This window comes from Zonotrichia albicollis, chromosome 3, assembly GCF_047830755.1.
Source record: "Zonotrichia albicollis isolate bZonAlb1 chromosome 3, bZonAlb1.hap1, whole genome shotgun sequence".
NCBI lineage: Eukaryota > Metazoa > Chordata > Aves > Passeriformes > Passerellidae > Zonotrichia > Zonotrichia albicollis.
Window position 1 is genome coordinate 43,010,965 of NC_133821.1, and position 16,371 is coordinate 43,027,335.

The 16,371-nt window shown below is 36.6% G+C and overlaps 1 protein-coding gene across 8 annotated transcripts in view; it reads right to left on the reverse strand.

The window, feature by feature from the left end:
• Window positions 1-16,371, reverse strand: part of PLD5 (phospholipase D family member 5) — a 185,785-nt gene that overhangs the window by 114,294 nt on the left and 55,120 nt on the right. For 3 of the 8 annotated variants that reach the window (XM_074537247.1, XM_074537248.1, XM_014268971.3), the window contains one exon: window positions 2,612-2,748. The exons of 1 other annotated variant lie outside the window; for it this stretch is intronic. In XM_074537247.1, coding sequence (XP_074393348.1) covers window positions 2,612-2,748 — 137 coding nt within the window. Of the gene's footprint in view, window positions 1-2,604; window positions 2,749-16,371 lie in introns of those variants that run through there. 4 more of the 8 variants (XM_005489704.4, XM_074537249.1, XM_074537252.1 and 1 more) reach the window with 4 other exon arrangements.

Here is a 16,371-nt window from a genome sequence, read left to right on the forward strand (position 1 = left end):
AACAACAAAGAGAGATGTAAGCTTTACTGGAAAACACCACTTGCAAAAGCTCTAGATTCTAAAAAGTCTTCTTACATTCTCTTTAAAATTCTACTTTTTCACACAAGCTCCAAAACTTTCTAGCCAGAGAAATTTTCTAGACCACAGTTCTATTTCAGGTGTATTTTCCTTTAAAACAAAAAACACAGAAATTAAATTTTCCGAAGGAAACAGCCACTAAAAACCATCAGCAAAGTTCTTCTCAAATCCACAGCATCCTTTCCCATCGACATTCTTCATAAATTCAATCAGTTAAAACCAAAAAAAGAGTTATAGGCTCAGGCATATAAACTTATATTTGACAAACATTTCATTATAAAAAAAGTTTAAAAATCATCTATTACCATTCTGTCTCGGAACATCCTGCAAATGTAAGCACCTCTTCCTGAATGCCAGGGAAAGCACTCACACAGCACAAATGTAAGAATTCAGTAACTCTTGTCTTATTAAAAGTGCTTAGCCCAAGTACTAAATATATGCCATTGGCAGACATTGATTTGTGACACTTCAGCAAATGTGACACTTCTGTGATGTATTTAACACATAAAGGACCCCAGTTTCATGGTGTAGAGAAGGACTCAATGTTAGCAGGTAGCAGCTGCCAGCACTTGGATACTGTTATTAGCACTGGTTTCGGCAGTTTGTACGCACAGCATTCGTGTGCCTTCTGGTTCAGGCATTAGTAGCTAGATCACGCACTTGATCACTCTGTGAAAGGCACCTTAAAATAGAGCTGGGCTCTGGGCTCACTCCTAGCTCTGTAAACACACAGCAGTTTAATTGACTCTTATGTTTAAAGTCAAGGGGCTGAATTTAGTCTCAGGCTCCTCTAACAATCCAGGACGGGACAAGAATGACACATGTGAACCAACAGAACACTGAGCAAAGGCAAGTATTCTTTGGAAACACAGATTGCTGTAACCCATACAAACAGACAAAAGAAATCAATCTCTCAGAAAAAAATTAATATCCCCATTTTTCTTAGTACTGTGTATCACTTCTACTCTGATTTTTTTTCTCCTTTGAAGAATTAAAAGTGAAGAAGGTGAAGTCCTTCCTTGGCTAGGCCTACACAGCTACCCAGAACAGAATGGGAACCATGAGTTGATACAACTAAGAGGAAACATGGTGCAGTAGTTTCTGACTGTGTTGAAGTCGTGTGCAGTGCACTGAAGCCAATGAGCAGAAAGACTTTCCCCTCATCTGACCTAGTTCTGTCAAAGATTCACACATGAAGACAGTGGGTGTAGAGGTGACACATGCAGTATCTTCAAAAATTTTGGAAGGCAACATCTCACAGTAAAACCTTGATGGGGAAAGGAAGCTGGCTCAACTCTAGAAAATTCAGACAAGATATCAGAAGCCTGCCCAGACTTGTAGGAGTACAATGAAGTGAACAAAACGAAACCTAAAAACAATTATGGCAAAAAGTGCCAGATGGACAGTCGGTTTCAGGACAAAGCCACCTGGTGCTGCAAGTATACATTTGGAAGGAGATACAGACTTAAAGAATCCTCTTGTGTTATTTTTTTGGGGTTTTTTTTTTGTTTGTTTCTTAAGTAGCATGCAAACAATATTTTAAAGACCCCATTATAATTGAAAAGACATTACAAAAATTTCTGGATTCTGAATTAGTGCTGTCTGTAATGTAACAGGTGCAGCATAAAAAGGTACTGTCCCTAAAGAGTCTGCTCACAAAATGAACAAAGAGTAACAGAAACAAGGATCAAAAGCTCAAAGAAACATTAATCTTTCATAAATTATTCTAAAATGCAAATGTCAATTAGCTTCTACCCAATGTATACTCAGCCATTGCCTACAAATGATTTTTACATCAGCTTGGTGGACAAAAGAGGCCCAGAAGACGACCCAGGAAAAGTACTGGTCTTCACTAATGAACCGATTAATGGAGGAAGCTGACAGTGAGGAGCAGCAAAATGAGATTCAGAGTCAGGAAATGAAAGGCTCAAAAAACTAATCACTTACTTAAAACTAACAGAACCAAAAGTCAAAAGATATACACAGCTATGGCAGGTGCCTGAGGCAAATCTTAATTCAGCAGTGTCAACACTCATCTTTCTGATCATATCATTAATTTCCTTTACAGTTCACAGGTAAGCCACTGTGTCTATAACAGGAATGCATCAAACAGGAAACAGAAAAGCTCCCCCTACATAGAAGGGACAGCAATCTTAGGTCAAAAGGCATCAGTGACCTTTCTGGAGAAAGAAAGAAGCGGTCTTGATGAGAAATAGACACGAAAGAATTGGGAACTATGTGATCCACCTCTGTACTCATTACTGAAACTTAATGGGCTTTGGCTCAGGCTTACAAAATAATTGATCTAACACAAGGGTCTTGCTCAAAACACACACCCAAAAATAACTTCAAAAAGTGTGCTTTAATTTTGTTAAACTAACTTCCAAAACCAGAAATTTAAAATGAGAAACCATTTTCTTCCTCTACTCTTCCCAATAATACCACAGGACCATGGCAATTACTTCATGCCCTTATGTAACACACATATGCTCCTTTCCACCCCAAAAGAGAAGTTTTGTTTGTTACCTCTTACCGACAGTTATTTTGACAGTTCTTTTCTGAGAGTCCATCCTCATCTTCTCCCATAATATCCACTGCCGAAAATATCAGTGCAACCAGAATTGCAAAGCAGCATACCAGTGCAAAGATCACAATGCATCTTTGCTGGGACTGAAAGAGATTAAGATTAAAAAAGTTTTAATGGCATGAGCACATTCTAGTCAACGACTTGAGACTCTGAAACTTTTACATAAGATCTAAGTTTTTTTGAAGACCTTACTGCAATAGCTGTCAACATGAAACACACCTCAAGATGAAAACACTCTCAAAACTGTCCTTCATGTATCACCTTGAGATGTATTTTAAATCTCTCAGACACTGTTTAATAATTCATGTCACAAATAATATTCATAATTCAAACTGCTTTCTGTTTGTACCACAAGGAAAGCATTATGCATTAAAATAATGACTCCTACATTAACTAAGTATTTTCTGATTGCGGCTCACAGGTAAAGTACACACTTGGGATGGCACTTAAAAGTTTTGTTGTGTTTGGTTGAAATAAAACATGTCATTGCAAGAAGACTGAAGAGCAAAGTCTTTTTTTTCTATTGCTACAAAAAGTACCTGACATTGTCACTATGACTGTCACAGCCACTCAGACACTTTGGGAAGTCCTTGCCCCACAATATCTATAATATAATGAACACAAATTCACAGATGATAAATGGGATTCAAGGAAACAACGGGAAACTGCTGCTCAGTACAATAAACAATGCCCTCCACATCTCAGATTAAATATTAAACATGGCATAGCACTACCTTATGAAATCTTGCAGTAATAAATCAGATGCAGCTGGTAGCCCCCTAGGTAAATGTGAAATCTCCTAAAGACAGTCTCTTGACATGGAATTTACATAGCTGCATAAAGTATATTCCATTCTGAAACCAAATGTTCAAACAAATATAACATGCAATTTCCTACTGAAGTAAATTTAAGCAAGACCACACCCAAATATAAAAACATCAATGTCTAACTTCTGTGCAATATTCATTTTCTTAATTTTCATTATTGCTCCATAATTAAAATGCCACATGTAGGAAAAGCCCTCATAAAGGAATGGGAAAGTGGGAAAGCATGAAAAATGTAAGGGAAAGGAAACAACATCACACTTGCAGCTGATAACCAATTTCACAGCATTTCCACTGTTCCCAATATTTTGTTTAAGAAGCAACAAGTTTCAGAGTAATAAGAACATTTCCCATACACCTAAAGAAAAGGTCTAACTCTTTAAAAAAAAAAAAAATCCAAAACTTCCCAGCTAGTGTACTTCTCAGGAGAAATATGCTCATATTTCATTTCAGAATAAGTCAGATTTAAACACTTTATTTCAGTCAATGAAAAACAAAACACAGCAAACAATTTCTTCAGACAAACAGGAAAAACTAATCTGAAATTTAGTGACAAATGTAGCCTTTAACAGTAACACCAAATGTGTGGTTCAGGTTATAAGCATATTTTAAATATAATGCATATTATACACTTTTTTACATTTCACATATATGTTTAAATCTGTATTTCTATTATAGTAACTAAAATCTTACCAGAATGCAGCATAAGAAAATGCTCTTCAGCCATAACAAAGCTAACTCATTAAAGAAATACATTTGGAAAGTTTTTTTTTTCCCTGCTGCTAGGTGGAATCATGGCAACATTTGAAAAGAGTTGTAAATTACTGCACCTGGGTGTCCAGAACTAAGGCTGCACAGTGGGACATAAGAGAAAATTGTTCAACACTCTCATTGCCTCATACTACTCACAAGAAAAACTAAGAGCTGCCAAAGAAAAGGAGGCATTCAGGTCTGGGACACTGCTGTATGCCGTTTCTTCTTCAGGACACTTCAGGCTGCTTTTAGGATGACCAATGTTTTTTGCAGTACTGCAAGTGCGCTCCCAGAAACGCTTTGATGCAGGTTCCTCCATGCACCTGAATGTATCACCATGGCAGCAAGGCAGCAAAGCAATTCCCATAACCAGCAGACCAAAAAGAGCCTGGGCTTGTGTTCTAGTCCCTAGGAGTAGGGGATGTGACGCAGCAGGGCTCACAACCATAGGGCTCTTTTTCCTCCCAAAATCAGGCTAACTGCCACTATTCTACACACTGGGACTAATTCTGAGTTACTCTGGATAAATTTGAAGCACAAGCATCCTAGCTGCCACATGGTGTGAAAGACTTCATGCTATTGCTCCAGGGAGTTACTCCCATCTTCTCGTCAGGCTGCCATGTGAGCTGCACAACAGCCACAGAGAGCAGTGGGACCTCTGGGCCAGCAGGGACCACATCAGCCTTCGAGGCTGGGCCAGCACTCACAGAGACAATAGGCAATGCTTCACTGAAAGGTGGCCACAGAGTTGTAAATCATAACACACCTGTGGAAACCTCTCAGCCTGCTTAAAGCTTGAGGGCCAAATCAATATAAAATCTACAGAGTACCAAAAGTCATAAGGTATCACAAGGAGGAGGGGATGTGGGGGAAAAAGGGCAGAGGGAACAAATGCTTAAAGTTAAATACCAGGAAATCTTATGGCAGCAATTTCCAGGAGGTCAAAATAATTCTGAATGGATCCTTCTAATAGAACATTAATTTCCATTCCACATAATTTTGGGGAATATATTCAAGGTTTCTTGACCCCTGTGTTGTAGTTGAAAACTGTATGAAGTTTAAATCACTGTCCTTTCATGGATACAGCTTGTCAAGCTCTGCAGTTTGTGAGTACTTCTCACTGTGAGCAGCACAAGCTTAGTACCATTAGTAAGAACACTGCTATCCTACAAGCGCAAAAATAAAGACAGAACCACACAAACCTATTTTACTGCTCTTATTTCACAGATCCTTTATAATATGCAGTTGTCTTTGACAAGTATAATGGATTAATTATTTCACTTTTCCCTAAGTACCAGCTTAACAGTATGGTTACAAATAGCATAGGGAACCTTTTAAATCAACATTTAAAAACCCTCCTGTGACTACAGTAGTTTTTCTTTGAACTAAGTATAGCACAAAATAGTAAATAAAATAAAGCAAAAATTCCAAGTTTGTGATTCTCCCAACTCTACATTTCCAGTCACAGGTCTGAAGGGTCAAGTAAAGAGCAGAAAAAAAAACCTAAAGAGAGTAAAGAAGATTTTAAAAAGTTTCACAGTTCATGTTGAGCTTATTCCTGCTGTGGCAGGTTTTTTCATTGCTTTTCAATCTATATTATAAATGAATGTTTGGAAAATGTTCACATTAAAATTCGTATTTATACTAGAAAAGAAAAAATAAAAAACAGCTACTTGCATCAAACAAGTCTTTTCACAACAGTAATAAATCTTTGTTTTCATACAATTTGCCATAAAGCTGACCATTTTCAAATAACCTTTTCCTAACTGAAACAGATTAGGATAGACAATATCCCTGCTCTATTATACCATCCGTGCATGCCTCTGCGTGCATCTATGTGCAAGGAATAGCAGGCATTGTGAAAGAATCCAAAATCAATGAGCTCACACCACTGGCAGACAGAAGGGACCTGCTGGGCTGCTCCTCAGACCCCTGTGTCAGTGGCCTTGGGCAGGCTGCTTGTTTGATGCTGTCTTGTTGCACATCCCCTCGGCAGCTGGGATCCCTCCGAGCTTTTCAGACCTATCCTTCTGTTTCCTCCAGAAAACGCCTCAGCGTTCAGGCTTTCAGTCTTCAACCCTTAATCATAGAATACATGGGTCTCTAAAACTTATGCAGTCCATCTGTCCATATACAGAGTTAATTTGTACAAATATTAATTCCAACAGATATTTGTTTAGCCTGTCCTCAAAAATCCAGAGTTGAAAGAGAGCCTGTAGTCTTTTCAGGCAACTCCATCCCATATCTAAGCACCTGACTGATGCCTAACTTAAGTCTCTTATGCTGCAACAACTCTTTTTTTCTTTCCTGTACTCATGGAAAAAGTGAACAGAGCATTTCATTCTCTCTTTTACATATTTAAAGGCTGCTATAGATGCTAAGAGGCCCAGGACCAGACCCCTACAAGTTTGACTGTACTGACAGGCAAGTCCAGAAATTCTCTTGCATGAGAGAACGATTTGTTCAGGGCTTAAGGAAGATTGGAAAAGAAACTCCTGCAGGAACAAAGACTATGAAAAATACTGTGAGCGAAATGTGTTTCTTTCACCTGGTCAATTATCTTAAACAATACCTAAGTTAAAATAAATCCAGCAAAACACTGCATTATTAAAACAAAGCATGGAATTTATTCATTTTGTTATACCTCTAGGGAGAGAGTGAGAAGAAAAGCCAAAAGCTGCACAATGGTTATTCAGTACAGTACTATTCAGACTAAAGTTTAATCTGGGAAGGAGCTGCTTGTTCATTATTAAGAAAAAGGATAGCCTATGCCAATTAAGCTTATCAGAGCCTGTGATACCCATGCAGAATTGAGAACAAGAGCAAGAAAAAGGCCTTCATCTTTACTGCACTCACATTGCTCAAAAGCTGTTAAGAACACTTCACTGGCTCCTGAAGCTTTCAGTTTCTTCACAAACAACAGTCATTTCTTTGAGACTGAGATTTTAATCAGGAATTTATTCTTTCTCCAATGCAGTACAAGAATGTCTTCTCCCAAAAAAGGAGCCATGAAATTGCAATGCTATTGCTGCATCTACTGATAAAACTGACTACATAACAAAACACGTCATGGCTTTGAACTTGTGCTTCATTTTTTTGTACCTATTTACAGACAGAAGAAGGCAATACTTGTACACCACACTAATATAGGCTCTGAGAGGCAGGCTTTTGCATCTTTGGTCATTTCATTAGTCTGCCCTTTCCTGCAACACCCGTGAACACAAATGTGACAACAGAAGCACTCATCTGCAACACCTGTAACTGTTGGACAGCCCTTACAGAGCTGTTTGTGAGTCAGGTTCTATGGGGTGCTGCAATACACCTGCCAAAGAGAGCAAGGAACTGGACTTCAAGAATTGGCAATCATTCCTGGATTACCCTCAGTCATGTGTTTACTAGAGAAAAACATTACTATAAATACTATTTCCTCTTAATCTGCAATCTGCATACACTAATAATCTTCATTGCAGCCTTGAATCGCCCAGTTGGTATGATTAATGCCAATAAACACTTCAAATCTTCTTTAAAAGGAACAGATCACTAAAGTAAGTTAAATATTTTAAAATTGGCTGGACCTAGTTAGTTTCATCCTTGGATATTTAAGGTAGTGGCTGAAACTAACAGAGAACTTTTAGGACTCAGCTCTGAAAACTCACAAGCTTGAGTGAAGTATCAGAAGCCTGGTAAAAGCAAAAGTGCTACCCATATTCAAGAAAAAATGGTGATCGGACAGTAGAGGTTGGGAAACAATGAGCTAGTTATTCTAGCTTCAGTCTATAGAAAATATGTAGATATGTAGAAGGTAAGAAGCTTTTTCATGCAAAAGTCACATTGATCAAGTCTGATTTCTATCTTTCCTAGTTACAAGCCCTATTGTCCTTCTGGAGAAGCTGAAAATAATGTATACTCTCACCTCTATGAAAAAATTTCCTACAAACCACAGCAACCATGTCCAGATTATCACAGGAAAGGTGTAAAGCTGATTGAAAAATCAAGCTCATTGAAAAAATGGGAGGACGTTTTGCAGAATGGATTCTGCATTTAGAATGGATTCAGAGGATTCTGCTTTGTATCTGGTTTTGCTCATGTCTCCATTAACAATCTAAATTCTGGAATAGAAATAAAAAGTTCTTATTAAGTTTTCAATCAAAACCAAAGCAGTACAAATTGAAGACCAGGTTAAAATTTAAAAATGTTCTTGACTCTTTGGAGAGTATGTCAACAAAAACAAGATAAATTTCAATAAAGGAAAAGAGCTACAAGCAGGTAGGACCAAGTAGTTGCACATATACAGGAACTGAGAAACCACTAGGAAAAAGAATAACCAAAATTATTAACAGGCTGGAACAGATGTTTTAGGAAGACAGAACAAAAAATGGCAGGAGTCCATAGTTTGGAGAGAAGAAGAAATATGACCAAGGGGTACAATACCTACACATGAACATCAGGTATAGTGAAGGCAGAATTATCCACCAAGTACTACAATTCCAGAAATAGTGGATGTTTATTGAAACTTCAGGAGTTAAGTTCCCAAAAGGTAATGTACTTTTTTATGAAGACGATATTATGCATCTGGAATTTGTTGCCACAGGAGGCCATGAAAGCAAACAGCAGCAGGAGGTTTAAAAAGAGATTAGACAACGCTTTCAAAAATATATCCTCATCTGATGTTAGAGAAAAAGGCTGGGATGTGCCCTCTGCTAGAGATGATGGGAAACATGCCAGTGCCCGCTGGTAGGCACACAGTACAGGACTAGACACACCATGAGTCTGAGCTGCAGAATATATTTTCTACATTCTTAAATAGTTCAATTTTTCCACAGAAGGAATCAAGAGTTATAGCAGAGAACAACTTGATCATTGTGTTGACTTAGATCTCTACATCCTGCTATAATGCCTCAACTGCATGCAAGGCAAAAATAATCCTTAGCCTCTACTTCAAGTTGGCGTATTTTGTTTACCTTTCAAGACTGAATACAGAATCAACAGTAAATATTTAGTCCCATAGTTACCCTCCAAAACAAGAGAATCACCAACTAATACTCCAAAGAACACATCCTTTAATGTGTTTTCCAAGCAAACAAGAAGACACACTGTCCAGCAGTATCCCTGTCTGCCTAGTGTCTTTTGAATCTGTATTTGATTTATAGAGAAAGATGAATATAATAATCTGAAATTTTAGAAGATCCATATGCAGATAGACTTGGCTGAGAAAGACACAAATAAGTGCCTCTACCAAGGGAAAGACAATCCAAAGTTTTGCTTTCCCCCACACCCCGGGCTCAGGAGCAAGCAGCCTCATGGAACAGGGGTGGGAGGAATCCCTGCCCTGGGCGGGTGGCACAGTGAAGCAGCTGCCTTGGCTTCACTGCTGTCTGAACAAACCTTTGATCCAACAGCTCAGGCACATAACACATGGACAGGCACAAGGCTATAAATAGAAAAGCAATAAATTACTTTGGAAGAAATCCAGGGCTTTAGAGGTTACTTATCTGGACCTCCTCCACGCAGGGTTTTATACTGCAGAAAGATATTAGCATTCAGAATGTGACGTCTGCAAGAAAAAAAGGTTTCCAGCACATAACCAACTCTAACCCTAACCTAACCCTAACCTCTGATGCAATTTGTCAACCAAAACTGGCATAAGAGAAGGGATGAAAAGCCTGAATACATTGAAGTGTTCATGTGCCATTTTCCCAAAATTGGGCCCTGACTTCTCATCATGATATATCGACTCAGCCTTCAGCATAATGTATGGCAGTATTATCATTTGGCAACGTCAAAAAAAGGCCATTGTCTACCCTAAAAATAACACTCTACTCAAATCTATTGTCTCTTGAAAAGAGAAAAAGAAATAAGGTATTGAACAATCTGAATCTGGCCTGAACAGCCAATTCAGAAGATTATTAATACTTCATTAGTATGAAAAAACAACATAAGATTTCTATATTCCAGTATCTCTTTGTGCATTTTTAAACCTGAACCTGCTAAGTAAGGACTCCTACCACAGCTAGCATTACAGCCATTACTTCACCACGACAAAATAAAAAAAAAAAATAGAACCAAAAAATTGTGTTACACATACATTACTTTAATATATAACATCTTTTACGTACAGACATTTCTATGTATAATTTTATTTTACAAATATAATTAAAAATGGAACTCTTCAGAAATCAGGTGAAACTCAGCAACTAATAACTGAGAAAACAAACATTTGGGCTATTATTTCCCACCAAGAACTGGATCTCATAAGGCAGCATTTTGAGGAAGAATGAAATTAATAACTACATGAAGATGCAAATCATTAATATATTGCAGAACAGTCCATTTAAAATCAATTACAATCATCAGAGGACAGCTGGCTGAGGGGTATATAGCAGATGATAAAAAGACTGGCCTAGAGTGTAGAAGGCAAATTTCTTGCAGAAAATGCTCTTTCAAATTTTACACCCTCTGTGTACCTTTCTGGATTCTACAGCATGCAAACCAAGCAGTTAGAAAGCCATACTCTGAATTGTAGGCCTACTTCTCTCAACACCTAGTTTAATTTTGATGTTGACAGTCTTAACCCCTAATGAAAAACTAGATGGAAATACCAGAATCTATAAAAATCAGAATTTTCCATGGACACAAAATAAGTAGTTGCAGTAACTTGCCATATTGCATCTGTCCCTAGCCAACAATTCTCTTGTTTTCAAAATCAACAGGCAGAAAAAAAAATAGTCTACAATAATGCTGTCTTTTCCATACTTTGCTTGCATTCATCAAAATCACATTTTTGTTCTAACTCTGACTCAAGAATTTTTATAAATCTCTCGTGGAATGAATTGTTTATTGTACATGTTCAACTTTTAATCTAAAGATTAACTATATTTCTATGAAAATTAAACAGAACGTTCTAAGTCAAAAAGAGGGCGGAAATTGTTTTTTCTTAGTTGCTGATTAAACATGATCAAAACTTTTCCTCTTAGATACTTCAGACTAATTTTAAATGTCTCACCAGAAAAGGGAGGACATCCTACATTTGAAGTACTTGAAGTCATGCTTTTATTTCAATATTTTATTTATTTTATTTTCATCCGGTCACTTTTGAATACAAAAGTGAGCTAGAACACAGAAGTGTCCACTAGCTACAATGATTCCAGAGTGACTTCATCCCAATTCCTCTCGATCAGTCTAATACATATTGTTCTGGCAGCATAATTCTGCACCAGACTGGGCAGGACTGCAATAACTAAGACAGCTTTAGCTTTTCAGGTAAGGCTCCTAAAGGAGCTATAAATGTTCTAAACATTTAGAACATAGCTGGTATAACAGCTATAAATATTCTAAATTTTAACTATAACCCTGCCATGCTATTGAGGCACATTCCAGCCTAGAGACAACCTGTTTAGATGGTAACATCCAGATATTCAGTATATTTTAACAGGTTGAATACAGGACAGGAAGCATTTGAGAACAGAGGACAGGACAGTGTGCTCTGGCAAACCATGGCATTTACCACTGCAACATCAAAGAGTTTCAGACTCCCTGACAAAGGAGATCAGCACAATGTTGGGCAGCTATTTTCTGGGCACATGATAAATAAATTTTTATGTGCTAAGGAAAGAAAATACAGTAAACCTAACAATATCAGTGGAAGCATATCTGTGACAGATCACTCCATATCACTGAGGCAGCCAAAAGGCACCAAAACATCTCTGTGTGTCTTACCCACATGTTGCCAAGTTTCCTGAAATCAGAGAGCATTTGTAATGTAGAATCCTGTTCCAGAACAGTTATTAACTTTTGTGTGTGTGTCTGTGTATATATCTATATTCTTAAATATATATATTTATACACACAAACAGACATGTAATAATGACCATTAACACCTAACATAAATTGTCTCTAAATCACAAGGAGAAACTAGAAGTAGGCAGTGCAAAGTGGCAGCCTGAAGGCAGACCAGACTCTATGTAGATGAATACAATGATTTACACTAATTTACATTACAATTACATTACATTACAATATTCTAATTTACAAATGAAATGCCTCTGTTATGTTCAAAGTTAACTACAATTTACTTTTGTATGATCAGTAACTGCAGAAAAAAATTCTAGTAATGTACTCAGTTAAGTAATGCAAGATGATGACAGCACAGCTTCAACTACAACTCACTTTCTTTCAAGAAAGTTTTATATAACAGTGCTACTAATAAGCTTTAAGAGAAACTAAGTGAAATTTTAAAGCAATGAAGAAAGTTTATTCACAGTGTTTGCATACGTCCTTTTTGGCACATTAAATGATCATATGTACAGTCTGCTCAAGCTTCATGCACACAGCTTTGTTTTGCTAAGATACTTTCAAAATGAGACAAGACCTAAAAAAAAAGACTAAAAATAAAAAGTTGTGGCTACTGGCACATAGATTCCATCAGGGAGCATGTTAGACACAAATTTGAGCTCAAGTGCAGTTCTGTAGAATTACAAATCATCACTCTACCTGGAGTATGTGTCATCTTATCCAAATTAACAAGGCAAAATACATTAAGTTAAAGCTTTTCAATGAGACTTTAGCATTTAATCCCGTGATTGGAACAGGCTAAGAATGTATCTACCATCAATTACAGCATTATCACATTAAGTTCCTATAAAGCAATAATTCTACAGTCAAGGCCAGGTGGTGCAACTGAACCTGGACATACTAACAAATTTTGTTATATAAATCACAAATTACTGGTTTCTCTTCCATAAAGCGTAAACTGCAAATTCAGAATAATTCAAATTAGTTTTTTTTTAAAGTTTGCTTTCACTCATTCTGACAAGATTCACTTAAAGAAAAGTTCTATTAACTCTGTTATAAATTAACACAAGTTCAGGAAAAGAAATTATCTCATATGGGAAGCATTTAATTTTAGCTCATTCTGAATTTTTAACTACACTGCAAGTACATATTGAACTAATAGATTTGCCATCTGGCCAAGAAGTTAATTCCATTGTCACAAAGAGCACAACCAGTGTGACATTCACAATAGGAATATATATATATTCTACTGTAAAGAGATATAAAGGAAAACAGAGGCTTATGATCTCCAGCTAATCAGAGATATAAAGGTAAACTAGTTAATTATAGTGATTAAGTGTATCCGATCTATGCTTTCTTTCCTGTGAAAGACTCAAGAGGTAATTTAGGTACCATGGTTTTTATCCTACAGAATTCTGTACTTGAATTAAATGACAGTGTTCGTACTATATTTTAAGTAACTCCACTTGACTGAAATTTCCTTTACTGGCTGAGTAATATGTAATATTATGAGTAAAGATGGGACTGCCATATTGACTTCAGCTTCCCTGAATCTCAAGAAATGAACAAATATTTGAATCATTAAAAACACAATAAATTTATAAGCACACATATATACATATATATATACACATATATATGTACATAAGCACACAAATATATACCAAGCAAGCAAACAAAAAAGAGCACCAAGAGAAATAAAAACAAGAAATAAACAGCAGCAGGCATTTAAGACCTCCATCTTTTACTTCCCTCTACCACAATCTCTTTCTGTGTGATATCTGTTCCAGATCCATGCTCATTGTTGTAGAAGTATTTTTTCTACTCCTAGTGGAGTTGACACACACCATTATGGGTTGAGGAGATAAAGGTAAGAGAATCAAGTTAACTGGGCAAAGTAAATTGTTCCTGGATGTTTTATTTTTTCACTATTTCAGCTATATTCATCTTTCCCCCTTTCCCTGTTTCACCAAACAGCAAAAAACAATTCATCGCTGTCACTGTCTCACTCCAACTCACAACCCCCACTCTATTCTGCTATTTTACACATTCCTGCTTTCATAGGGTGCAGACAAAAGCTGCACAACATGGACACCAGGTTTCAGAACCAGCAGAAGACAATAGGTATCTTGAGGGCAGAACAAAAAAATTAGCACCAGCAGGATCTAGTTTTGAAGGATCAAAGAGATTATTTTTCTAGAGAGAGCTGTAACCAGGTCCCTGCAGCAGAGTGAAAACTACTGTACTCTGATTAACTTTTCACCTCTCACTGGAATTACCAGATACCTCTTCTATCAGCAGCAATGCTCCCCACTGTCTGCCCTTCCTGTGCTCCCTTATCTCCATATTAATAAGGTAGACTCCTCCTGGTATGTTGAGATATCAAGGTGTCCCGATTTACAGCACTTTGTCAGGTTTTATTTCACAGCTTGTTTTTCTCATTTGCTACCTTTGCGGAAAAGGCTTTGTCCTCCTCTTTCCTTTGTTTAATATATTACTATAGCATTCCACTGAATTGGGCTCATTGCCTATTGTTCTACTATGGAGTCAAAATATTTATTTTTATTTTCTTAGACTGTTTATAGGATAAATAAAATCATTTTTACAAATAAAAATCTCCTCAAGAAGATATATAAGGACAGTCTATCAACATTTTAACTGACTGGGCAGACATAACAAATGTTAACTTGGCTTCCTTCATTTTCTGTTTGTCCTTCAATGTTTTTTTGCATTTAAGTAATTGAAAAACTAGATAAAACACAGCCCAGTTATGTAAAACATTTTCCATTACTAGGTGGCAGAGAATATCTTTCCCTCATCTCACCTTCAAATATCATGACATCTGACTTGAAAATGTCTGGAAGAACTCTTCCCTTGTATTACATAATGTTTAAGTCAACCTATGAATTTAGAAGCTATTTAGAAGGAAAACTATGAATGCACATGGATATACATATTTACATGTGCAGCCATTAGCACAAAATTCTCAGTTCAATAGGAAGACAACCTTAGAGATTAAATATGATATCCAACATACATTACTGGTTAAAAATAAATTAATTAAAATATCTATCCAGGGAGATGGCTGTTTCCATGAAAACCATAAAACATTCCGGTCTAGCTGAATGTGTGTCTAGTTTTATTATTGTTTTAAAGTAGGCAAGCACTAAAGATTTTTTTAAAGACTTGCCAATTTGGAATTTTAATTATTCTGTAAAATGAAACATGGAATTAAGGTACAGTGAAATTCTGTCTTCTTATTCTCAGTTCTGTACCAGATAATCTCAGAAAAGTAAAAATAGTGAGAGAGATTAAGACAAACCTTGAATATAAAACAGCCACACTGCAATTTGACATGGTGGTGGTAGAAATCCCTCACTGAGGTTTCAATGCTCCTGAAAGCAGAGGAGGTGTATTGCACCTCACCACAGAGATGTTGATGGACCAGACAGAGTTCCAAGAAAGAGTGACTTCATGCCAAAGAGTGCCACAAACCATTATCACCTCTCATCCTACTCTGAAGTCCAATATTTTTTTGGTGCAGGTGTTTTATCTCCTCCCTTTCTTTTTTGACAATGAACTTTTTTGGGAATACTTTCTCAGGAGGAAAAGAAACTAAATTTTCTGGGAAAAAGCCTCTTATGGCAGGCAATCAACTGATGAAAATTGTTACGGGCACAGGTTTGTCTTAAAGTACTTTACAAGCCCTTTCTAAACTGAAAAATAAAGTGCAGCTTAAGTTTTCAATACAGTATCAGGCCTTAACACAGAAAGCATCCAGAGAAAGGTAGAGATTTATCTCTGAAATTTCAGTCTCAGGGTGACAGATTCATTCCCAGTCTAGAAGTAGTAGCAACAATTTATTAGAAGCTTTCACTGAAGAAAGCAGCCATTTTGTCATGTTCTCTAAAATTTACACAGACTTCTGCATTTATTTTGCCACACTATCAGAAATGTTAATAGAATAATGTTCAAAGAGGTCTTAAAATATGGAAGTTTCCTCATTTCTCAGAGAGCAGCAAAATGGTAACTAATTTTTAGCATTTTGGAAGCAATTGGAGATATGCAGATCTTACAATGTTATATTAATTTGCATTTTAAGTTATTTCCTGAAAGCAGTAGCTGTGTAACACATGCACATTGTACTTACAAAAAAAAGGTTAGTCTTAATAATTTTTGCATTTGTTGATTAAGGCTTAAATATATTCCATATGAATAAAAATCAATACAGTGTTTACTGTGTATTCTGGTAAAAAAACCTATGAAATTCAAGCAAAATTGGGTCCATATTTGTTTTCTGAATGTGTAATATTTTAACAAGTATAATTTTAAGCAATG